At 44.6% G+C, this 26,839-nt stretch overlaps 1 protein-coding gene across 3 annotated transcripts in view; it reads right to left on the reverse strand.

Moving 5' to 3' along the window:
• ANO2 (anoctamin 2) overlaps positions 1–26,839 on the reverse strand; it is a 350,061-nt gene that overhangs the window by 143,740 nt on the left and 179,482 nt on the right. For all 3 annotated transcript variants that reach the window (XM_087855561.1, XM_087855560.1, XM_045781339.2), the window contains 2 exons: positions 24,000–24,082; positions 17,627–17,737 (listed from right to left, as the gene is read on the reverse strand). In XM_087855561.1, the coding sequence (XP_087711687.1) occupies positions 17,627–17,737; positions 24,000–24,082 (194 nt within the window). The remainder of the gene's footprint in view (positions 1–17,626; positions 17,738–23,999; positions 24,083–26,839) is intronic.

A 26,839-nucleotide genomic window follows, 5' to 3' on the forward strand; every position in this document is an offset into this window, starting at 1 on the left:
ACTCTGTTCCAGTCTCTGAAACCCAAAGACACATAACTAAATTAACATCTTCTGCTTATCTTTCCCACAAAGGGATCCAACTCCTTTCGTCTCTGGGGTTGGCACCTCCATGGACACAATTCCAATGTATATTTTACCTTGGCCTGCTTGGGATAGCAGCATGTCATTCTCCTAGGATGTCATTCTCCTAGTGGCCTATGAATATTAAATACACCCACTGATCTGGTCTTTGATATTAAAAAAAATAGAAACATGGATCACTGAATTCTTAGTCAATATTATGGATTAAGTTGGCTCTTAAATGAACCCAACTCAGAAGTGGTAACCAAGGGCAGTGGAGACTGGCGTTGGCTTTGCTCTAGTCTTGGTACACATTAGTCATGAAAACCTCACTTGGGCTGCCCCATCTGAAAGAACAGGAGACTACATGGATGAACTTTCCAGGACAGTTGGGAGAACAAATGAGGTAAACACTGAAGGCCTGGGGAATCCTCGGGGGAGGGGGGGCAAGTTAGCATGAATTCAGATCGCTATTTCTAGAAAACAGAATGTTGACCTTTGGTTTTATTGAACGGATAAAAGCTAACATGTCTACGTGGTAATGATCTGAGAGAGAGAGAACCCAGCATGCTCCAGGTTTTGAAAGGAAAGAAACCTCCCTCACTGAAACAGAGCAAAAACCAAACCTTTGCAAGCCAGAGTATAGGGGACACAGCAAAAAGGGGTATATTTAAGATGTGGTGTTTCCTCAGTGACCCCCACGATGGAGGCAGGAGATGCAGAACAAAAGGCACAGGAACAACCCTAAGACACCTCAGAACATGGGAGACAAGGGTATGGAGTATGTTCCCCATCCTATCACCGCTCCTTTCCCAAAATGGAGTCCATCCAAATTCCTTGGAAATTCCCGAGAGTGCGCTCTGGGGATGACAAACCCAACAGTCATGTAGCAAGAAGAGCTGTGACACAGAAGGTGGAGGCATGTATTGGTGTCAGATAAAGAGTTAGGACCAGGGCCAGGCCTCTTCCTGTTTACTCTCAGATCTGCATATCCTTTGCTCTAATATGTAGTGTCATATTACATGGTCCCTGAAGTGTCATTTCCCAGACTCCCTCACCAACTGGCTTCAGATTAGACTCAGCCAATGCAAGTAATGGCGTCAGATTGGCAGGCAGACAAAAGAAGAATCCTGAGTATCGCTCCCTTCCATCGATCTGCTTCATGCAGTGGCTGTATCTCCACCATACGTCCAGCACCCGCTGGCCTGCCCTTCCCCTGCTGGCCCCATCTCCCACCATGTAGCTTCCATCATGGTTCCAGCGCCAGGCAGCCTGGCCCTGCGCTCTGGTTAACACCCCCCTCCCACCTCAGGTCCCCAACCTCCTGCGGCTACTTACCTCTGAGTTGCTTCACCATCCCTGTTGAGCTCGTCAGCAATTCAGACGTCCTTCTAACTAACTTTCCCTGTATTAAATTCCCTCTGCTGAACTCCTGGGCTTCTGATTTTCTTGGATTGTGACTGACGCATTTTAGGACCTAGAACCTCTATACTGTTGGTGTCTACTTCCAAATCTCCACGGGCCTTACTGTACAGTGGGGAGGCCCAAATTCCAAATGCCAGCACCTGTACCTCTTTGCCTGAAGACTTCTTTGGGAAGCTTGAGTCTTTTCTCTTATGTGCATGCTCATGGCAGGCCAGAAGTGCAGGAGGATTCAGGCACGCATGCGAAACACACACACACACACACACACACACAGAGCTTCCCTCCACGGTGACTGATGGGAGCTCTCTCTCCACTCAGGAAGTAAAACTGTGAAGTGCCTGCTCTAGCTCAGCTCCCGGAATTTCCCAGCAGAAGCAGCTCCAGTTGAACTTGATTGACAAGGCACCCTCTACCGGCTACCTTCCCTCCTCCGTCACCTTGCCACTCTACTATGGGGGTTCCACCTCTCAAATAAATTTTGCACCTAAATCCTTGGCTCAGAGTCCACATCTGGGAGAAACTTAAGTAAGGACCCTGTTTTCTTCTCCTCCTAGTTCCTTATTCTTCATGGGAGTGGAGAAAGTCACGTCCAGGGAGAACTCAGTGATGGGACTGCAGATGCTCTGAGTGAGAAGCCTAGACAGCTGGAGCATAGCTGAGTGGGCCACGGTGCTGCGGGAAGATGGGAGGCTCCGGAAACCTCCTCTAGCCTGGGTCATGACTGGTAGGAGAGCATCATCTTGAGGTCTCTGTTTTCTCTGTCCACAAAAGAGCAATCCCACCTGCTTTCCTTGAGAGCTTTCTTTATGACCATCTTGTCAAAAGAATCACAGGGAGCCAGAACACCTGACCCCAGAGGAATTTTTTAAACCAACACTCGATTTTCTGGCCCATGATGGGGAAGAGAGCAGAGGAACCTGAAGCCAGGCTTATGTGTGCTTCCAGTGAATTCTAGGGAAGTGAAATAATGACCTTGGCCCAGACAGCAAAAGACAAATTTAATTTACATGCTTCAGGCCATATATGGAAAAATCATTTAGACTGAAAAAGAAAAGTCCAAACTGCAAGTCAATAGTGGCAAACATCACACATCCCGATGGTATGTGCTGGCCTGCATTTGCTACTCTGCCGTTCCAACAGTCCCATCATTGCACATATTTGGGCCTTGTGTTTTCCATGAGGGTCTGGTCTGAAATACCATCCTGAATGTGCCCAGCCTTTGCTCCGAGGCTAGAGCCTCCACTTCGCCTCCCCCACCACGCTCCTATTTCAAGGGCTGTCCCATCTCTCCAGCTTCTCCTCCATAACACAGTCCTCGGGACTCTCCTTATTTGTAACTTCTTAATTTAGACCTGGGCCAGTAGAAATGTATACAATGAGAGCAGAGGGAAGGTCTTATTTTAGCCAGCACTTCTGATGCTGAGAGTGGGCTGTCAGTTGAAGAGGGCCAGAGCCCCCCATCTGATGGCCGGGGCCACCCGAGGAGTCTCTCCTTGGGATGAGTAATTCCCATGTTCCACAAAGGGATATGTTTACGGACACATTCTGTGCTTCTCTGGCATCCCTCTCCATGCAGCCCAAACCACCCTGGAGACTGTAAGGAAAGCAAAGTCTTCTGGATAAGAAGATGTCGGGTTTATTTTTAAACCCAAGGATTTAAAGGGATGCCCAGAATCAGAAACCCTCAGTCCCCTCCTAACACACACACACACACACACACACACACACACACACACACACAGAGAGAGAGAGAAAGAATAGTCAGAGATAGAGGCAGAGACCGTCCTGGGGCAGATGTACTCTAAGGCCTAGGAGTGTGGTCAGAGCAAGCGCAGAAGCAGCCAGTCTGCCTGGCACCTTCCTAGCACACACCTTGCCACAGAATGTTGTCACCCCAAACAAACTCCTGCAACTTTAAACTCACTACTTATCTCTTTAAGCTGCTCTGCTCTTGGCTGTATACTTCACTCTGAAGTCTCCGTAGAACTTAGGAAGCTCTTCATGCGGCAGTTCCCAAACTTTCTCGGTTCATGGTACCCTGAACGTCTCCGTAATTTTTACACAATGCCCTCGGCTAAAAGAAACACTTAACAGTTCCACTTAAAGAGTAGTTGAGTCCAAGTAAATCAGTAAGTATGTCCTTAGTATGTCCTAACCATGTTAATAGCCATTTGGGAAAAAAAATACACACAAATTGAAGGAAAAAATATTTTCTTTCATTCTCAGCCTTAACAACTTACGAAAAGGATGTGTTCGCCTGCTGGACACTCTCCCACTTCGCCAACCTTGGAGTCAGGCTGGACACATGCGCTCTCGCCTCCCATTCCATGATGGCTTTGTGCGGGACTGGTACTGCAAGTGCTGAGAACTCAACCTCATGAAGACGGGATGACACTGAAAAGCTTATCATGTGTGTTAACGCTGACACGGCCAAGGCGGTGGCGTCTGACAGACATCGGGTACTGCTGGGCTTCCCTCAAAAATGTGTACAAATTCCACAACACCTCTGTGAGCTCAGTGCGGCACCCTGGGGGTGTCTTGTGGCACCGTTTGGAAAATGCTGCCTTCCTGCCTTAAGAAACGTTCTCAACATAATGAAACTATTAGTCCATGACTCTCTCCTGAATGTGTGTAAATAAGCCCAGAACCAAAACAGATACAAGGTCACCCATGAATCAAAGCTCCCAAGAAAAGGTCTGGAAGTACACAAACTAAACTGTAACTATGGCTACCTCAAGGGAGACAGATAACATTTGGAGGAGATGAGGATGGGGGAGCCCTTCATTTTCTCTGTAATGTGGAAGTTTTCCTGGGGAGAATGTTTGCCTGTATAAGAACTATAAACAAAAAAACCCACAATTTTAATGTACTCATACTCAAAAACTTTATCTACGCCACCACTTCAGATAGGGCTAAATTCTGTGCAGAAAGGGTCAGTCCCAAACTCCAGTGGAGGGACTTAGTCACTGAAAGACTTAGCCAGGCTCTGAGGTACACCGACAGGCATACGCGTCTCACTCACTGCTCCTCACGACATTTCCCTTCTCAGGAAACTTCCATCTTTCCTCACTTCCCACAGCAGTGACTCTCAAGGGTGATACAATCACCTGTGCGCTCTTCCACTCTAACCCCTCCAGCTGCCTTCCCAGAGTCTAATTGCTCACACCCCCCTCACGTCGTGATGGTGTGGCAGAGAAGGCCACTGTCCTCTGCTAGTCCGGGGCTGTTGCCTGGAGGCTGCTGGCAAGGACCGTATATCCCAGCCTGCCCTTCCTCTAGGTGGAGCCATGGGGCAGGATCCCACCAACGAGGGAAAGGGATCAGAACCTCAAAATTCCAAATTTAAGTCTTTAACTACTCCTAAGAAGACATCTCCATTCTAAAGTCAAACAGGATTAACTCCCTAGTCCCCTCACTACATCCATTTCTCTATTCCTTTGCCTACCCATTTCTCGTCCCTTGGATAAGACTGCCCCGGGGAGGAAGGGACATGAGGTGAGAAACTGAAGGCTCTCCCTGAGAGATGGCAGAAAGACAGTGAGAGCCGGGGGCGGGGGGGGGGGGGCAGATAGAGAGAAAGAGAAAGAGTAACAGATGAGCCAGAGCTGAAAACAATGTATAAAAAATATAAGAAAATAACAATCAGTAAAAACGTAAAATGAATAAAACAAAATAAAGTAAATAAAAGTACATAAAATTGTTGGGGGCTTTCAGTAACACTTCAACTTTGTAAGCTGTGTTTAGCCATGGAGTTACATCGTACACAGTGACCTGTTCCTTTGCCTTATTATCAAACCTGAGAAATTCCAGGCAAGCATGGATAAGTGATGTGGCACCATGGGATTTGAGAGGGGATCAGCCCTTGGTCAGTCGGTCCTTTTCAGTTGAAGTAAGGGGCTGGTCTGTGAACCAAGGGGCTTGACTCCTCCAGAAGGCCCTTCAGCATGGGATAGAATCGGCCTCTTTCCTGACAGTGAGTCCTCAGTTTGTGCAGAAGTACAGGACAGAACGAAGGCCCAGAATGGCCCCAGCCTTCAGAAACTCAGCCTTAACAGTAAGAGGCCATGAAACACCCAGAAAATAAAGCAGATTCAGGACTGTCGGCACCCATGCAAATACAAGTCCTTCGGCAATGGCCCCAGGCTCAAGCTTCACCCTAGCTCCTCAGGTCATGACCCTTGAGTCATTTCCTGCCCCCACTGTTTCCCTGTGCCAAGGGGGAACCTTTTTTAACCCCTAAGTAGAGTCTGAGAGAATTACTCAGATTCTTTGTTTTTTTCTTTGACCCTCAAGTGGTCAAGTCATTTAGTGGCTTCAAAAAGGGCCTGAGGGAACTTTATTCTGTTCAAAGGGAACATCCCAACTGACCACCAAGGGCCTTTGTGGAAAGCTGGGGCCAGAGCCCTTTGGCCCAGAGTGGGGGCCCAGACAGACCATCCTCCCTGGGCCCTGCTTCTCCCCCGAGCTCCCCGACAGTCCCGAGCTTCCTGCTGCTGTTGTCCCGGCCTTCTCGTCAAAGGCCCTACAATTATGCATAATTTATTCCACATGATTGTTTGTTGCGCCTGCCAGAGGCATCTGTCGTAAATGTTTCAATACTTTAACTTTAGATGAGTTTTCCTTTGAAATAATTGTCCCCAGGGTGGTGCACTGTACAGTAAATTAACACCCATCCATCCCCGGGCCTCCTCTTGGCACAGGTTTCAGCTTCAACGCTCCCTATAAAACATTCTTTAAATGCAGCATCGCAGGCCGCGCTGGCCGCAATGGGAGGACAGGTGCCGCGTCCACACTGGATAAATAGTTGGGTGATGAGTCCCATGAGGGAAACTCCCGGGGCCAGTTGAAGAGGAGTTTGTTTGAGAGTCCTTTTAGATGTATGTTTTACAGGAGAACATGCTTTTAAGACTCACATTTGCCTTCTCCCCCACTTACTACAAACTCCTTGTTCCTTGACACAAAAATCCGTTTCCCCTCCTCTTTGAAGCCATCAGTTATCTGCTCCCACCTCTGTCGCTCTAATCACTCCCCAAGCAGCCGTGCTCTTCTCTCCATCACACACTCACTCGCGCTCACACAAACATTCACAATGACTCCGGAGGGGTGTGAACAACTGACGATTATGTCAGTGGTGGGCATTCTTATGCTTTTTGCCAAATTGTTATTTCTCTGCCCCAGTAGCTTCTCAACTCTGCAAAGCAAGGGCCGGGCTCGTAAGGCTCTGTGTTTAGTCAGCTACGATGAGGAAGGATGTGCTGACTTACTGACTGAACGCTTGTGCCCGTCCTCTGCCCCTTTTTCTCAGATCCACTCTCTGCCATTCCCTTCCTCTGCTTGCTTTGCAGGGTACTAACCCCTGAAAATGATATTCCCCAGACTGAAGTCAACAACTGACTTTGAGTTGGGTTTGGCCAATGGGTGGGCGGAGACTAGAGGGCGGAGGGGGAGACACGGGTTCTTTCTCCTCCACTCTCCCCATCTGCTTCAGAAGGCATCTCTAGAAGTAGCCACACCTCCCGCACGGTTCTGGCCCCCACTGGGTGGTCCTGGAGCCTGGCTTCTCATAACCACGCCTCCCTCCTTGTCTTTCCAGTCCTAAGAATGGCAGCAAATCCCTGTGGCTGCCTCACTGTTCAGGGACATTTCCCCCTACATGCCCGGTTCGAACTCCTCTAATTAGGTCCTCGGATTGTTTTCCCTCAACTGACAAGTGCTCTGCTGAGTGTACCCTGGCTAATACAAAGTTTGTTGGGAAAAAAAAAAAGGAGGCATGGGCTGGAATTAGAAAATTAGGAGGGGCTGAGTGAAAAGTCAGAGGGATGAGAGGAAAGATTGGGACTGCTCCCCAACCCCACCATCCATAGCACGTTGCCATTTGTACTCAGCTTAGAGCTTTATCATCCTGCAAAAACAGAAAAATCTTGCCCCAGAGGGAAACTTGAGAAAACCTCCAAATCTGTCCAGGATAGACTAGTCCAGAAAAGATTTAAACTGATCCAGGAGAGAAAAAAAAAAAGAGCCTGTTCTTTTATTAAAGTCTCAGACTCTATATTCTTCCTTGGAAACACAACATATATATCTGTGTTTATGTTCCTGAATTTTCCCTACTGTCTGTTGAACCTCCTGCTGTAAATTGAGCTAATTCTACCCACTGTTGTCCTCCGTGGAGATAGAACATCACCCCGTAAGCATTTACACAAAAAGAAACAATAGGGCAGCAAGTTTATCTTATACCCATCTTTCCAATGAATACCCCTGTCCTTCTTGCCTTTAGTACAAGGAAGAAGAAGCAAGGATGACGTTTTAGTAGTGTTTGAGGAAATGTTTAGGGAAAACATTTGAAAGACAGAGAAGCAAGTCCTCAAGAACATCACTCTGAGTCAGGCCACCTGGCTTATACTCTAGCTCCGCCACGTATTAGCACCGAGCAAACTGTTTCGTTCTTTAATCCTCAGGCTTCTCATGCATAAACTGGAGATGATAATGGTTTTGAGACTTAAATGAAATAAAACATGTAAAGCCTTACACACAGAAAGCACCCCATAAATATTACTCATATTTTTATCATTACTACTATCCTCATTATGCCCATACCCTTGAAAAGCATAAGAATGGATATAAGAAGCCTAAAAGAGACCCATTTTAGACCTAGACATCTGCAGATTGAAAGTGATGGAGAAACATTTATCATGCAAATGGATGTCAAAAGAAAGCTTGAGGGGCTCTGGGTAGCTCAGTCCTTAAGCATCTGCCTTCAGCTCAGGACGAGATCCCAGGGTCCTGGGATGGAGCCCCGCATAGGGGCTCCCTGCTCCGCTGGGAGCTGGCTTCTTCCTCTCCCCCTCCCCCTGCTTGTGTTCCCTCTCTCGCTGGCTATCTCTCTCTCTGTCAAATAAATAAATAATATCTTAAAAAAAAAAAAACTCGAGTAGCAACACTTCTATCAGACATACTAGACTTCAAAACAAAGACTAACAAGAGACAAGAAGGACACTATATAATCATAAAGGGAACAATCCAACAAAAAGATCTAAGAATTGTAAGTACTTATGCACACAACATGGGAGCACCCAAATATTAAAAAGTTAATAACAAACATAAAGGAACTAATACAATAATAGTAGGGGACTGTAACACCCCCTTTACATCAATAGACAGATCATCTGAGCAGAAAATCAACAAGGAAATGATGGCTTTGAATGACACACTGGACCAGATGGATTTCACAGACATATTATAGAACATTTCATCCTAAAACAGAATACACATTCTTTACAAGTGCACATGGCACATTTCCAGAATAGCTCACATTTTAGGTCACAAAACAAGTCTCAACAAATACAAAAAGATTGAAATCATACCATGCACCTTTTCTGACATAACACTATGAAACTAGAAGTCAACCACAAGAAAAATTTGGAAAAAACACAAATACATGGAGGCTAAACAACGTGCTAATAAAAAACAATTAATGGGTCAACCAGAAAATCAAAAAGAAATTAAAACAAAATACATGGAAACAAATGAAAATGAAAATGCAATGGTCCAAAATCTCTGGAATGCTGCAAAAGTGATCCTAAGAGGGAAGTATAGAGCAATACAGGTCTACCTCAAGAAGCAAGAAAAATCTCAAACAACCTAACCTTACACCTAAAGGAGCTAGAAAAAGGACAGCAAATGAAGCCTAATGCCAGCAGAGGAAGGAAATAAAAAGATTAGAGCAGAAATAAATGATATAGAAACTAAAAAAAAAAAAAAAACAGCAAAACAGATCAATGAAACCAGGAGCTGATTCTTTGAAAAAATTAATAAAATTGATAAACCTGTAGCTAGATTTATCGAAAAAAGAGAAAGGACACAAATAAAATCACAAACGAGAGGAGAAATCACAACCAACAACACAGAAATACAATTATAAGAGAGTATTATGAAAAACTATATGCCAAAAAAAGAAGAAATAGACACATTTCTAAAAACCCATAACTGCCTGAAACAGGAAGAAACAGAAAACTTGAACAGATTGATAACCAGCGAAGAAATGGAATCGGTAATGAGAAAACTCCAAACAAACAAAAGTCCAGGGCCAGATGGCTTTACAGGTGAATTCTACCAAACATTTCAAAAAGAGTTAATACTTTACATCAGAAACCAGGGATGCACTGTATGGTGACTAACATAATATAATAAAAAAATTTTTTTAAAAAAAGAAGAGTTAATACCCATTCTTTTCAAACTATTCCAAAAAATGGAAAAGGAAGGAAAACTTCCAAATTCTTTCTATGAGGCCAGCATTACCCTGATACCAAAACCAGACAAAGACTCCACTAAAACAGAGAACTACAGGCCACTATCCCTGATGAACAGGGGTGCAAAAATTGATAAAACACTAGCAAAACAAATCCAATAGTACAGTAAAAAAATCATTCACCACAATCAAGTGAGATTTATTTCTGGGTTGCAAGGTGGTTCACCATTCACAAATCAACCAACATGACACACCACATTAATAAAAGACAGAATAAGAACCATATGATCATTTCAATAGATGCAGAAAACGCATTGACAAAGTACAACATCCATTAATGATAAAAACCCACAACAAAGTAGGTTTAGAGGGAACATATCTCAACATAATAAAGGCCATATATGAAAAACCCACAGCTATTATCATCTTCAATGAGGAAAAACTGAGAGCTTTTCCTCTGCGGTCAGGAACAAGACAGGGATGTCCACTCTCACCATTGTTATTTAACATAGTACTGGAAGTCCTAGCCACAGCAACCAGACAACAAAAAGAAATAAAAAGGTATCCAAATCAGCAAGGAAGAAGTGAAACTTTCACTATTTGTGGATGACAGGATACCCTATATAGAAAACCCAAAGACTCCATCAAAAAACTGCTAGAACTGACGAACAAATCAGTAGAGTCATAGGACACAAAATCAATGTACAGGAATCTGCTGCATTTCTATATACCATACCAACATATACCATACCATATATATATATACACCATACCAATAACGAAACAGCAGGAAGAGAAATTAAGGTATTAACCCCATTTACAATTGCACCAAAAACTATAAGAATCCTGGGAATAAATCTAACCAAAGAGGTAAAAGACCTGTACTCTGAAAACTATAAAACACCGATGAGAGAAATTGAAGATGACACAAAGAAATGGAAAAACATTCCATGCTCACAGATTGGAAGAACAAATATTGTTAAAATGTCTATATTGCCCAAAGCAATCTACATATTTAATGCAATCCCTATCAAAATACCAACAGCATTTTTCACAGAGCTAGAACAATCCTAAAATTTGTATGGAACCACATAAGACCCCAAATAGCTGAAGCAATCTTGAAAAAGAAAAGCAAAGCTGGAGGCATCACAATTCCAGACTTCGAGTTATATTACAAAGCTGTAGCAATGAAGACAGTATGGTGCCAGCACAAAAATAGACACAGCCATCAATAGAACAGAATAGAAAATCCAGAAATGAACCCACAACTATATGGTCAATTAATCTTCAACAAAGCAGGAAAGAATAGCCAATGGAACAAAGACAATCTCTTCAACAAATGGTGTTGCCAAAACTGGACAGCAACATGCAAAAGAATGAAACTGGACCACTTTGTCACACCATACTCAAAAATAGGTACAAAATGTATGAAAGACCTGAAACCATAAAAATCCTAGAGGAAATCACAGGCAGTAACCTCTTTGACATCAGCTGTAGCAACTTCCTTCTAGATATGCCTCTTGAGACAAGTGAAACAAAAGCAAAAATAAACTATTGGGACTTCATCAAAATAAAAAGCTTCTGCACACTGAAGGAAACAATCAACAAAACTAAAAGGCAACCTACAGGATGGGAGAAGATATTGGCAAATGACATATTTGAAAAAGGGTTAGTATCCAAAATATATAAAGAATTTATAAAAGTCAACACCTAAAAAATGAATAATCCAATTAAAAATGAGCAAAAGACATGAATAGACATTTTTCCAAAGACGACATACAAATGGCCAACAGACATGAGAAGATGCTCAACAACACTGATCATCGGGGAAATACAAATCAAAGACTACAATGAGATATCACTTCATACCTGTCAGAATGGCTAAAATAAAAGAAGGAAGAAACAACAAGTGTTACCGAGGATATAGAGAAAAAGGAACCTTCTTGCACTGTTGGTGGGAATGCAAACTGGTGCAGCCACTCTGAAAAACAGTACGAAGATTCTTCAAAAAGTTAAAAATAGAACTACCCTATGATCCAGCAATTGCACTACTAGGTATTTATCCAAGGGATGCAAAAATACTAATCACAGGGATACATGCATTCTGATGTTTATAGCAGCATTATCTGCAATAGCCAAATATGGAAACAGCCCAAGTGTCCATCAACTGATGAATGGATAAAGAAGATATGGTGTAGATATACAATGGAATATTACTCAGCCATCAAAAAGAATGACGCCTTGCCATTTGCAATGACACGGATGGAGCGACCGGGTAATACGCTAAGCGAAGTCAGTCAGTCAGAGAAAGACATATATCATATGATTTCACTCATATGTGGAATTTAAGAAACAAAACAAATGAGCAAAGGGGTAAAAAAAAGAGAGGGAAAGGCAAACCAAGAAACAGACTCTTTACAGAGAATAAACTGATGGTTACAGAGGGGAGGTGGGGGGGGATGGGTTAAGGAGGAGTTGGGGATCAAGGAGGGCACGTGTTGTGACGAGTACCAGGTATTACATGGAAGTGTTGAATCACTATATTGTACACCTAAAACTAATATTACACTGTATGTTAACTAACAGGAATTTAAATAAAAACTTTTTTAAAAAGGCAGATATAAAAACAACAGATGTAAGAATATCTAAATTAGCAACATCTGAGACAATTAAGAGACCATCTATGCCCCAAAGTTCTGGGCTAATGACCAACATCATCTCTCACATAAACAAAGAGAGTCACCAACTCTCAGAACTGCAGGGGCTATAATCCACTCTCCCCATGTGACAGCTGAAGCAGAGGAGTCCCAGCTTCCTGATGAGAGTACTATGACCCTGACAACCTTGGGACATATCGTATCGTCCCTCCCCAATGTGGACATGTAGTTACCACCTCATTACAGTATAGACTGTTTCATTTCAGATCAGCATCATGTTATGTGATGTAAATTGTTCTCTGGGAAGCCTTATAAAGAGAGAACAAAAAAGCAATGGGACACCGCTAACAGCATACTTAACAGTGAAAGGCCCATTTTTTTTTCTCCTAAGATCAAGAACAAGACAAGAAAGTCTGCTCTCATCACTTCTATTCAACATTGTACAAGAGATTCTAGTCAGGGCAATTAGCTGGGAAAAAAAGAGAGAGAAAAAGAAGCGGGGGGAGGCAGGGAGAAAGAAATAAAATGCATCCAGATCGGGGAAGGAAAAAGTAAAACTATCTCTATTCACAAATGACATGATTTTATAAATAGAAAATCCTAAGGAATTCACTAAAATCTATTAGAATTAAAAAATGAGTTCAGCAAAGCTGTGGGATACAAAATCAATATACAAAAAAATCAAGGGGCCCCTAGGTGGCACAGTTGGTGGAGGGTCTGACTGTTGGTTTCGGCTGGGGTCATGATCTCAGGGTTGTGAGATCGAGCCCCATGTCAGGCTCCAAGCTCAGAGAAGAGTCTGTTGGAATTTGTCTCTCTCTTACCCTCTGCCCCTCCCCATGCTCACTCACATGCTCTCTATCTAAAATAAATAAATAAATCTTTTTCAAAAAATCAACTGTATTTCTATATGCTAACAATGAACAATGCAAAATTGAAATTAAGAAAACAATTACATTTGCAATAGCATCAAAAGGAATAAAATAACTATAAACAAATTCGACAAAATATGTACAATACTTGTATGCTGAAAATATAAAACACTGTTGAAAGAAACTAAAGAAGATCTAAATAAAGATACACCATGTTCATAGATTATAAGACTTCATAGTGTCAAGAGGGCAATAGTTCCTAAAGTAATCTACAGATTCAACTCAATCCCTATCAAAAATCCTAGCTTGGGTTTTTTGCAGAAATTGACAAGCTGGTCATGAAATTCATATGGAAATGCAAGGCACCCAGAGTTGGCAAAACAATTTTGAAAAAGAAGCACAAAGTCAAAGTCACATTCCCAATTTCAAAACTCATTACACAGGTTAAGACAATGTGGTACTGGTATAAGGACAGATATATAGATTAATGGAATAGAACAGAGTATCTAGAAATAAACTCTTACACTTAAGGTAAATAGATTTTTGATGAGGGTGTCAATATAATTCAATGGGGAAAACAGTCTTTCAACAAATGGTCCTAGGGCAATTGAATATCCACGTGCAAAAAAAAAAAAAAAGAATTTGGACCCCTTAGTTATATCATACAGAAAAATTAACTCAAAATGGATCATGCACCTAAAAGGTAAGTGTTAACCTCATAATCTCTTAGAAGAAAACCTAGGAGTCTGTCTCTATGACACTGAACTAAGAATGGTTTCTTAGATATGACACAAAAGCACAAGTGACAAAAGGAAATACATACAAGTTGAATTATGACAAAAAACTTTTGTGCTTTGAATTATATCAATAAAATGAAAAAAATCCATAGAATGGGAGAAAATATTTGTAAATCATACCATACAAGGGATTGGTATTCAGACTATGTAAATAACTCTCTTAACACAATCATAAAAAAACAATTTAAAAAATGGGCAAAGAATCTGAATAGGCATTTTTCCAAAGAAGGCACATAAATAACCAATAAGCACACGAAAAAATGCTCAACATCATTAGTCATTAGGGATATACTAAAGAGAACCACAGTGAAATACCACTTCACACAACTAGGATGGATAAAATAAAAAAGATAAAAGGAAGTGTTGCTGAAATGTGGAGAAATCAGAGCCCTCATACATTGGTTAGAATGTAAAATGGGGGGCGCCTGAGTTAAGCATCCGACTCTTGGTTTCAGCTCAGGTCATGATCTCAGGCTCCTGAGATTAAGCCTAACATCAGGACCTGCGCTCAGCGAGGAGTCTGCTTCAGATTCCCGCCCTCCTTCACCCTCTGCCCCTGCCCACCACCCCCATGCACACACTTGCACACTGGTGTGCTCTCTCACTCTCTAAAGTAAATACATAAACCTTTAAAAAATAATAATGTAAAATGGTATGTTACTTTCGGAAATAGTATGGCGGTTCTTCAAAATGTTAAATATGCAGCTACCACGAGACCCAGTAATTCCACTCTTACGTATATGTCCAAGAGAAATGAAAACACACATCCATACAAAAACTTGTAGACAAATATTCATAGTACCGTTATTCGTAACAGCCAAAAAGTGGAAGCCATGCAGATGTCCATCAAGTCATAAATGAGGTATATTCCCAAAAAGGAACGTTATTTGGCAATAAAAAAGCACTAAGTACTGATGTAGCTAAAACATGGATGAATCATGAGAACATTTTGCCAAGTGAAAGAAGCTAAATACCACATTTTGCATGCGTCCACGGACATGAAAGTTCAGAATAAGCAAATCCATAGAAACAAAAAGTAAATAGTTGTTTCCCAGAGCTTGGTAACTACTGGGTAGAGGGTTTCTTTTTGGGGTGATAAAAATATTTTAAACTTAGATGGTGGAAATGGCTGCATAAATCTGCAAATATACAAAAACTAATGAGTTGTAGATTTTAAATGGGTGAATTTTACAGTCTGAGAACTAAATCTCAATAAAGATGTTTTTAAAAATGGGCTAGGTATCTTCAAACTTAAAAAAAAAAAAAGAGCAATGGGCCTTGGGGATCAGGTGAAGTTGAGTTTGACTACCAGCTTCCCCACAAGTTATGTGGTCTTTGCCAAATCCCCATACCGCTCTGGGTCTCAATAAATGGTAGCTAATCATCCAAAAGGAAGGAAGTAAGGAGAGGTAGGGATGTGCAGCCTGAAGGTCACGGTGAAGGCAGAGCCAAGATGATCCTCTGGGATGAATGACGCATATCCAAGACAACCAGCAGACTTTGGGGCTTAGTCCCTCTCTATTTCCCAGCAGAAGGTGCCTTTCCTAAATAGCCCACACACGAGGGTGCCCCCAGAGCCATGTTATGCCGTGGGCATTGACCTCGACTCTTCCTACAGGCAAGAGCAACATCCCTCCCATCAGACAGCAACATGTGCCCCTCCTGTCATCTCCCACCTTTGGCTAGATTTACAGCAGGAACAGAACATTTACAATATTAACAGAATGGAGGGAGGACAAGAAGGATGTTGACAATCAAATTCCAGGCCATTTTCACCTTGCACTGCTCATCTGGGAAGGTCATTTTCTCCCCAGTGCCCATAAGACATTAGAGGCTTTGAGCTTTGCATTCTCGACAGTGTAATGGAAATAGATGTTGAATGTTAAAACATAAACATATGTATCATTCATAATGCATTCAGATGTTTTTCAATTATTCATGGTTCCTGAAAGTTATGTGACCTATCATGCATATACATCCAAGCAAAGTTTATATTAGAACCACAGCCTCAATGTACGCAATTCCAGCTCCTTGGCATTCCCGTCTATGGAATTAAAATTAAATGAGTCAGTGGTCAATAAAAGTTACATGTGATTTCCATAAAATTATCCATTGTATATCGCTCTGGGGTGGAGAAAGAAGGTTGCCTGGAGTTGCCGAAGCTGACAGAACACAGAATGCTTGCTTTCTGATGAGGGTGGTGGTGATGATTAGACTTCGCTAAGAATGAATTCATTATTTCCCCAAATAATTGGTGGTCTTGGACTTACTTTTCGTCTAGGAAAAAGAATAACTCAGAGGGCCACCCTCTTTCTCTTCTGTTTAAGTCCTGTTGCCTTTAAAAAAAAAAAAAGAGAGAGAGAGAGAGAGAGGGAGAGAGAAAGAAGAAAAAAACCCAGTGTTCTGGGCTCAAAAACACCACATTCTTCTGTTTTGGTGCTTGAATAAATTTGCATGTTAACATGAATGGTTCCAACTTTAAGAATGTAAAATTAAATGAAATTTGAATTCAAATCCAAGATGGAGAAAAGACACATGCAAAAACAACAGATTTCCAATCTTGTTGATTTTTTTCAGGAGCCAGATTAGGAAAGACATAAACACACACACACACACACACACACACACACACACACACACACACACACACGGTTTCAAAGCAGGGTGGCGCTCAGAGGAGACAGGCGGTGCCAAAGAGGAGCCCCCACCCCGTACCCCTGGCTCACACACACTATGAGTATTTACAGATCACAGCACAGATTCTGAAGCTGTTTTAATGTCTGAATGCCACCCTAAAACTCAGAAATAGGACTCAGAAGACACGTTCACCATCACATTCCTACTTGTGAAGGCCCACCCAGACAAAATGAAATCTAAGGAACACTCTATGAGTAGCTCCAGTGAGCACAGGCACAAATTTGCCTCTGCCAACCCGAAGAGCCATTTCCTGCTTAGACTTCTTCACTGCACTGGAAGGGCAGTATCACGTAGTGGTTAGAGACACCGATTGCCAGAGATGGACCGGGGCTGGAATCCCAGATCCACACACCATTTACGGGCTGGGTGACCTCTGGTAACTGACTTAAGCTACGAACGTAACTTTTTTCATTAGTTTTCATTTACGTAAGAAGAGTGCCAGCCTCCTAAATTTATTGTGAGAATAAAATAACATAATGCACTGAGAATGGCACCTAGCCTGGAGCAAGCTGACGAGGGTTAGCTGCCATTGTGCGAGTTGGTATGGTGGTAGTTATCATTATTAGATAGTCAGGTGATGAAATCTGGAGGAATCGGGCCAGAAACTATTTCTTTCTTCTCCAACCTACTCTCCCATTTTGCCCAGACACTGCCACCCAAGAAAGAGAGATAAATCAAGTCATGGCAAAACCCTGCTCCCCATGAGCTCTGGGTGCAGGTCAACGAGAAGTGTCGTGAATCACTCCTTCCTGTCGCATTCCCGTCAACCCCTTCTTCCTGCCCAGTCTCTGTCCGTGAAGGCGCTCCAAATGAAATGACAACAGGATCTTAAGAAATAAAGAAGACAGCGGGCAGCAAGGGCCAGCATCTTACCTCATCTTCATTCTCAGTCATATCAGTACCCAATTTCTGGACAACCGACTTGCCACTCGCCTTCAACATTTTCTCTCGAACTTTGGTTTCATACTCAGGCCGGGAGTGTTCCTAAAACCCAAGAGTCAATGCGTAGTTAGTAAAAAGGCAGAAGAGGGACCCTGGCCTGTGGGTTATAACCAGACACCATAAGTACAATAAAGTCAGGACTTAGGATCAAATGCTATTAGACATGAACTGTCACACCACACATGATCACAAGGAGTCTAGACCAGGAACACAATGTGGGGGAGAGAGAGGGGACACATAACAGTTGTTAACACACTGAAAACCAAACCTGGGCACGTTCCTGGGGATGGCGCCGGTGTTGAGAAAGGAGAGAGGAAACGTTAACAGGGCAACTGACACAAACAGAAGCATCTGGTCATCCTACTAACTATTCTCATACCTCAAACTTTAAGATTCAATGAGCCAAATCCCAGCTAGAGAAACAGATGTGCCCCACAGCTGGGAATTGGGGCAACGACAAAACTTCTTCCTGCTCCATTATTCTGCAAGCTAAAATGGCGACCAATAAACATCAAAGTTAAAGATGGCCACAGGGAATCTTAAAACTCACTTGCCTAAACCTGTTTCCTGTACAGCCTAGGTGAGTAACTCATTGGCAAGTACACCAATGCTCAAGAGATATCGCTGAGCCATTCAGCAATACAAACCTGAATAGTGAGTCACCAGGCATGGGAAAGAGCACCTAACTAATCAAGAGGACTACGGTCAAATCAATGCAGATGCTGAAGCAGGAAGATGCATGACTTACTTCAAAGAGAATTTAACAGTGAACACCTGGCCTCGTTGGCAGGTCTCCCCTGCAGCGTCCAAGGATGAATATCTACAGGTGTGAGGACTTCATGTTCCCGCATCATTTATCGATACCTCCTAGGCAAGGATTCAGGCACTGGCTCACAGTTGACTCAGAGGACACACGTTTCCTTACCACTGCTCACACAGCAGAGATTCCAAAAGCCAACAAGCCAGGCTCCTGAACAGTCTTTGGCTTTCCCAGGACATGCCATGACATTGGAGAGGAGAAACCATGCCCGTGGCTTATAAACATCACCAATACAACAGGAGGTGATGCTATCCAAGGGTTTTGAGACATCCCGTCACTACCGATCTCCAAAGCTGCATCAGCCTCATTGCTTCCACATCTCCTCTGCTGTGGCATACCTGGTAGAGTCTCCTCCCTCTCGAATAGCCTAGAATTTTATAGCTAATACCACCCGCAGTTCTCAATTATGTATTTTTCTTTTATTATTTCCTAGCTGTTTTGCATGTGAGTCTTTTTATGTTTTTTATACTAATCTTATTTTGTATTTCTCACAGTAATCAGCACCATGTGGAGCACCCAGAAACCTCGACATGCTTGTGAAACTCACTGATTTTGTCTCTCACCTTCATCCGTTCTCCAACACATCATTTCCCAATTTGTGTACTACAAGAGTTGCAGCTAAAAAGGGATTCCAGGGGTTAAGAGATTGGAAAAGCCCACACAACGTATCACCTGAGCATATTAGATGCTCTGAAAAATTCTACTGTGAAGACACTTGCTTAATGTTTTTAAACCCACCACTTCTTGTAAAAATCCTTTTGCCTCCAACAATGATAATCCTACAGGAATACTTTGAGAAATTTGGTTTGAAGTTGTCCTCCATGGCCCCCGAAATCTGGTCAATTTTCATTTATATTATTTCCATGGAAGATTTTCATTTAAAAACTACAGCAGTATCTTTTTGGTGAGTACCATACTGTGGATACTAAATCCCCTCAATCTAGAGTTGTTTCTACCTTTCATACCCTGCAAAGGGGCTGAGGAACATTCCCTGACTGACCAGGAGGCTGCTCTTGACCTGCCTCTGACTTTTCGAAGAAATGCCATGACATCTAAATGTGTCCACGCATCCCTCTAGATGTGGCTGGCCCACCCCGCCCCACGCAGGGCCCCCACTCAGAACCCCTCATCTGTTTAGAACAAGCTGAGCGTTCTCGGCACATACACAGCAGTCCAAGACTCTTGAAGCAGAGTCCAGCTGAAGCAGGTCAGACAAGGATCTCTCTGTTTGTGGCCAAGAAGGTCGGGTGGGGTTACAGAATTCCTCAAAGGCAGGGAGCTGGAAAACTGAGCTCCTGGCCTGAGCAGAATCCAGCCCCCGTGTGGGCTGCTCCAGGGCACCCAGCCACGGGCCAGTCCTCCTTATCCCTGCTGTTTCTCCTACACAGCCTCTCTGCATTGAGGGTCTGATGCAAAATCGTCACAAATACATAATAACCCCTCCCACCACGACTCTGGGAAATATTTCCCAAAGCTACTTCTACCTGGTTGGTGTCCTCAGGAGCTGGCTGAAGGAAGGCCCCAGGCCAACTCAGGACCAGCCTTCTCTGATCTGAAGTGGTAAATCCAGAGAGACATTCAACAAATGTCTTCATCAAAGAGTTTTTAAACTCCTACTGTGCTGTGCACTCTTTTCCAGGCTCTGAGGCCACAGTGGAGCTTGAGCTTATCTTCAAGCAGAAGAAGGTGACAATAAGCAAACTCACAAACCAGAAACCAGCAGCTAAGGATAAGGACAATAGAAGAAGTAAAACAGGATGGCTGCTTCAGAATGGGGATTCAGGGAAGGCTAGTCTGAGGAACGTAATGTTTGGCTGGGATGGAAAAGCCAAGAAAGGATAGGCCCCATGGAGACTGGAACATTCTAGGCAGAGGGAACAGCCAGTGCAAAGACTAGAATGAGCTGGGGGAGAGAATGAAGGTCTATGTGGCTGGAAGTTCTGAGCAAGGAGGAGAATGATACGTACTGAGGTCAGAAAGGGAGGTAGAGGATCTTGCTTCCTATGTGATAAGACGCCATGTAGGACACCTAAAGCTTGATATCATGACAAGGGGTGGGAGAAAGATGGAGGGGAGGACATCTGTGTTCAGACAAGGCCACACTCTAGGAGGAACACCTGGGGCCTGACTGACAGAAGCTAATCAGGCAAGTGAGGCCCACTGAGCTGAAGATTATCCCTCTTCAGAGCGAAAGACTCTTGAGGTCTGGCAGGCTTCCCTTCAGCAAGAACAGAATCCAAAGGGTCCTTTACCAAATCCCTCGAGGTAGCCCTCCCGGTTCCACATGAAGGCCCCCTTAGACAGGGTCCACACTGAACCAGGAAGGTGAGCTTGGATTTGGTTGTTCATGTCCTTCCCTGCCCTGAAAGAAAACTATCTCCAGGCTCCTTCCACTTCTCCCTGATTTACAACCTGGACTTGAGGCACTCCACTCGTTCAACCCTTCCTGGAATGGCCCACATGGTGGAAGCACCCTGGGTGGGGAAGACAGAGGACAAATGAGTTTTGGTCTGTGTGAGTTACCACTCTCCTCCCCACTGAGGAGGTGCTTCCTGGTGAAGGCCACAGAGGAACACGATGTCTTGGGGCTACAGACAGCTGGCCCCAGGAAGAGTCCTGATACCTGGAGACAGTATCTGGTTACGGCAGAAAAAACTTCTAATCATAACCTCCAAGGGCCCCTGCCTCCCTCTCCCCAGTGCCCAGTCATACCTCCTGCTCCTCACCTGAATGCAGGTTAAACCTGCCCACAAACTTCAGAGAAGTCTTAGGACTCTTGTAAAGTCATAAATACCTTCCTATCCTGCCCTCCATGCCTTCCCATGACCTACAGGAGACAGACCAGCCATCAGGAAGCCCCCTGCCCTAGCTGCATGCCTATATTTCCTGCTTTGTCCACCACTGCATCCCCAAACCCGTTCCTGCAGCCAACTACCCTTACCAGACATCTCACTTTTCTGATATACTCCCCAACTTCCCCAGATCAAGACTTCTGCTTGCTGTTTCCTTCTGTGCGTACACTTCGTCTCTTTGCTACCCAATGACATGGGACCAGTCTTCGAAACTCTGATTTAAAAAAATGCATTTCGGGGCACCTGGGTGGCTCAGTCGTTAAGCGTCTGCCTTCGGCTCAGGGCGTGATCCCAGCGTTCTGGGATCGAGGCCCGCATCAGGCTCCTCCACTGGAAGCCTGCTTCTTCCTCTCCCACTCCCCCTGCTTGTGTTCCCTCTGTCGCTGACTGTCTCTATCTCTGTCAAATAAATAAATAAAATCTTTAAAAAAAATGCATTTCTTCTTCTGGCTACATTAGCTAGAAGAAATTTCTCTCACATACGCGCCATCGTATTCTAAATATTTAGAGACCAGAAAGCACTCTAGATGAATGTAATCCTTTGGAGATGTTCAGAGACTGCCTGACAAAATTTCACACTCCATACTAAAACCTGGTCCATAGTAGGTGCCTAATGCATATGTTCAGATTGAACTGAATTTAAAGTGTGTTTGATAACCTAGTCTGAAATACAAATACATTAAAGGAAAACACAAGGCTGTCCTCCCTTCATCTCAACCATGCCTGGCCCTGGGCTTGCACGTGCAGGGCACACCAACCATGCTGTAGAAGCAAGCCACCTTGCAGTAACATCACCCATCAGGACTGACCAGAGCCCACGAGGAACATCTCCTTGTGCCACAGGTAAACCAGTCTTGGCCAGCGCACTTCCAGCCTGCACACGAGCTCCTGAGATCATGTACCATCCATTACTTACCCCTGATCTCTGGGTTAATCAGAAAACAGGAAACCTGGTTCCAGAAACAAAATGGATTATCCTGCCACCGCGGCCAGGGGCCTGTGACTGAGATTCTTGAGGGCATCAAGTCATAACTGATGGCTTGTGTGTGTGTGTTTACACCTCCTTCCTAGCAGAGACTTGCTGGCTTCCTCAGCTCTCCTAAGCAGACACACTCAGCTTGTGTCTGGCCCCATGCAGGCACTGATGTCAAGATGTGTCTTCTTCTCTTCTTGGGAGACACACTAAGCCCTGCATTAGGAGAGCGAGAGCGCCCACTTCCCCACATGTGGCCACCACTCCCTTGTCTCTCTCTCTCTCTGCTGAAGCAAATGGAACCCATAGGACAAGGATGTCCCAACAAGATCACCCCCCACAGTCCCACTTGAACAGCTCTTTCCACTGGAAGCACTCATTTGGCTATTAATTCCCAAGAAATGCAATTGGCCTTCATTATTCTCTGATGCTTGTCTTCCTAATTTCTCTCCTCCCTGAAGGTAGAATCCACGTGGATGTTCTCTGATCTGCCACGGAACCCATGATACCATGGGTCACCAGGCATATGTTTAATTACAGGACTGGAACACAGTTAGCACATGCACTCAAAGCATGGGGATGGAATGCCCACCTGCTCAATTATAGCATCAGGGAGAAGAAATGACATCATGTGACAGACATGTGAAGCCACGCAGGCTTGAGAACAAGACTAAATTGGGGATTTCCTTGTTTGGTCATAAAACATCAGGGCCACAAAGTCAGCAATCCCAAGTCTAAAGCGAGGCACATCAGTTACTGTGGGAGAACACAGAAAAGGCATGCTTTCCGTGTAGCCACCATAATGCTTGTGGCCAGCCTTTGCAAGTGGGTACTCAGGCAAATGCAAGCGCCTCCTGGTCTTTCTAGACACTGTCCCCAGTACCTCATCAACAATGTCCACAATATCAGGAGCCCCTGTCCAATATTCTCATCTACTGTTCAGTCAGTGGTAGCATGTGGCATTAGATAAGAACTGGGAGCCACCATGTACACTCTACTCATTGCCAGCTCGCCAACATCAGGGCTGGGGCCCTAGTTCTCATAAGAGCCCAGAGGGAAGCTGATTTGTTGTCAACCATTAAACATCATCTATCCATAAAACTAGAGAAGAACCTTCTAGAAGAACCTACCCTTTGCCCTTAGCTCATCCTCTAGTTTCACCCATGCTGTACGGGCTTACACTGTAATAGTTCAGTGGTTCTTTCTTCTTCCATAAGCATCAAAGGCAATCAGCATCTGGCATTCACACCTCTCCCTTGACCCTCAGTAGGCTTACAGAGGCATTCTGACAGATGCATGCTCTGGGTTACATGAGAGCGATTCTTACTCTCTGGCTTCATGCACATGAGCACCCATGAAATGGGAGGTAGAAGAATGTTAAGTTGAATCTAAAAGGTAGCACAAAGGCTTTTCCTTTGTGCCATCTCTTTTTCCAGAGAGGGTGCCTACAACGTCAGACTACCCATTAGGTCCAATGTCTTACAGCTCAAAAGAGTGGGGATTTGAACTCTTGACCTCAGTGCATGTCAACATGAGTAAGACCATGGAGCCAGTGACTGGCTGATGTGACAGCAAATGTCAGTGATCCTCTCACTCAAGAAGATCTATCTGCAAGGTGGAACCAAGCAAGGACCCAGAGAAGTATGCAAGGGAACTCACTTCTTCCTCTTCTATACCAGTCAGGTCCCAGAAGTAGCCCAGCCGCATCTGTAATCTCTTCCAGTTTTCGAGAAACATGGTAGCTTAAAAAGAAAGAAAAAATTCTATTAAAGAGTGCATTTTGAATACCCATTGGGTTCACCAGTGGAGGTGGTGATTTCAAATTTCGTACTTCTAGCTGGAACTGCTCAAACTATTCCATGTCCTTGAGAGCCCAATAGATATACGTAAAGGGAGACACACCAGCACACACACATGTGTGCATCTCTCCCCACTTCTAGATTATGAGAAAAGGACAAACAGTGATCTCAAGAAATGAAGGAAGGATGGAAGGATGAAGAAAACATGAATGGGGGGCACCTGGGTGGCACAGTGGTTAAGCGTCTGCCTTCGGCTCAGGGCGTGATCCCGGCGTTCTGGGATCGAGCCCCACGTCAGGCTCCTCCGCTATGAGCCTGCTTCTCCCTCTCCCACTCCCCCTGCTTGTGTTCCCTCTCTCACTGGCTGTCTCTATCTCTGTCAAATAAATAAATAAAATCTTAAAAAAAAAAAGAAAAGAAAACATGAATGGAAGGGTCTGTAGTCTTTTTTGACAAAGCTCATGTCCCTACACATACATTCTTTCTTCCTGCACCTTCCTCAGAGCTCTTACTCATTTTCTCCCATTTTTCTTTCTGTCTCTAGCATCACTTCCCTTCTCTGGGGCCCAACTATCCTGTCCTGAGGTTATGTTAGAGTCTCCTCATGGTTCCACCTGACGCCACTGTCTCAGCCTTCCAAGCCCTCCTGCCTATGGCTGACGGAGAACTCTCCCCTAACAGACATTCTCTCAGGCCTCCGTTTGACTAGCAAGTGGCTGCTGATTGCCTCCCAGGCCCACATGCCGGTCAGTCTGCCTGCTTCACCAGCAGCCCCTCGAGGGGCCAGCGCAACATGCTCCGGGGAGAACCAACACCCTCCACTCCACAGCCGAGGCTTGTTACACCAGGACTGGGCACCTCATCCAAAGCCTGCTGATGGACCACAGAGATCCTCTCTTTTGAAAACTGGAACTAAGAGACACAAAGAGAAGCAGAACTGGGATGAACCATGCACCTAAAAGGAGAAAGGGCCAGGATTTCCCTGGAGGCCTGGCTTCCTTTCCTTATCTGCATCCAGGAGCTTAATCCTGGCTTTCTACAACACATCTCTCGTTCTTTGAGCAAGCTGGAATAAATGTCCAATCCTGCAAAAGGAACTGGGCCTAAGGTATCTGTAACACACAAAACACTGTTCCAGACATCATGAGGTAGATTAGGTGAATCTAATGTGGGTTTTGCTCTCAAACTGTTGACAGTCTAAGGGGAGAGACTGTAAATAGCTACAATACAAGGCATGAAGAGATCAGGGCCTTAAGAATGGCACAGTAAAGAGCTGTGGGCAGGCAGCAGAGGGAGTGCAGGCTTCCAGAGAAGTCATCCAAGCTGAGTCTTGAAGAACAATGGCATTTGGGCAGTGAAGAAGGGGCAGAGAGAGGGAGGAAGCCAATACTCCCCCATCTAGACTTTCAATGGCTCCTTATTGTCTAAGTTCTTCTCTCTGGATGGGAGGGACCTTGCATATGTGGCTGGACCCATCTATCTAAATCCGTTCCTTCGGTCTGTCAACACACAACCTCACACCTGCATTGCTGCTAAGGTCACCTCCTCGTTGCCCTCCTCATCCCTGACTCTTACAAACTATCCCGCTCCCCTATGCTGCCCTCCACTGGCTACCCTCCTCCTTTCCTGACCCACTCAGCTGGGGGTACCGTCTCCTCCACACTCCTACTGTCCTTAGGGTCTGGTGCCCTGGAAAGGAAGGGAAGTGACACTCCCTGAAGCCACCCCCGCACCTCGACACAGCCCACGGGAAAAGCCTGGACACCCTTTGCCACGTGTCATGCTACACTGTTGGCTGTGACTCGGGTCTGCCGTGTAGTAACAGGGCCGTAAACGCCCTCAGCTCTTAGCTGCCTGTTTGCCTCGAGCGCAGCACAGAACTAAGCAGAACAAACACCTACAGACTGGCTGAGTGCGCAGCGGCTAAAAGCTCTATTCGTTTTACTTGGCACTACGTTACAGTACACAGATTCGTAGGGTTTCTCCGTTGGATCTGATGCTTTTTCACGTAAGTGCATCCTGACCTCCCAACACGGGCACGGGCCTGGGGATGCTCTTGGAACAAGGTGGGGAGGAGGGCGTCCCTCCTTTTCCTACGCTCTTCTCCGTGCCTGAGGGCTCCACATACAGCAGGCTCCGCAGTGCTTCCTGACTTCTGTCTCTATGGACAAGAGAAGTCAAACCATGGGAACAGATAAGAGGGGCAAAGAAGTCACTGCAGAGGAGTCATGAGGACAAGGGAGGCCCGTCATAATGAGGAAGAACAGCCCACGGCTCCTGGTGTGTACACTCTGCCAGGCACTATGCTAAGTGCTCTGCACGCATATCTCATTCTCTTGTGCCAAGAACACTGTGGGGTGGGTATTCCTTCGCCCATCTCACAGATGAGCACGATGATGCCCAAAGGCTAAGAACCTTGCCCCAGGCACCTGGCACCTTGTTAAAGAGTGGTGACTTTCGTTGACACAGAGCTAGATCCACAGTGTCTTGCCAGAGACCCCAGCTGGCAAGGAGTGGGACCAAGACATGCATCTGAGACTGCCTGGCCCTTAACTCAACGCCCTTAACTTCTACTCAGAACAGAGTTCAGAAACCCTGGCCCTTTACTTCCCTTTTCAATAAGGCTTCGCTCGCTTCCAAAGTTTCCTAAATCTGAAGCCGAACCACAGAGGAGCTACGAGCGAGGCCTGAAGACTCCAC

This window comes from Ursus americanus, chromosome 25 (assembly GCF_024610735.1).
Source record: "Ursus americanus isolate L20-20 chromosome 25, mUrsAme1.1.p, whole genome shotgun sequence".
Taxonomy (NCBI): domain Eukaryota; kingdom Metazoa; phylum Chordata; class Mammalia; order Carnivora; family Ursidae; genus Ursus; species Ursus americanus.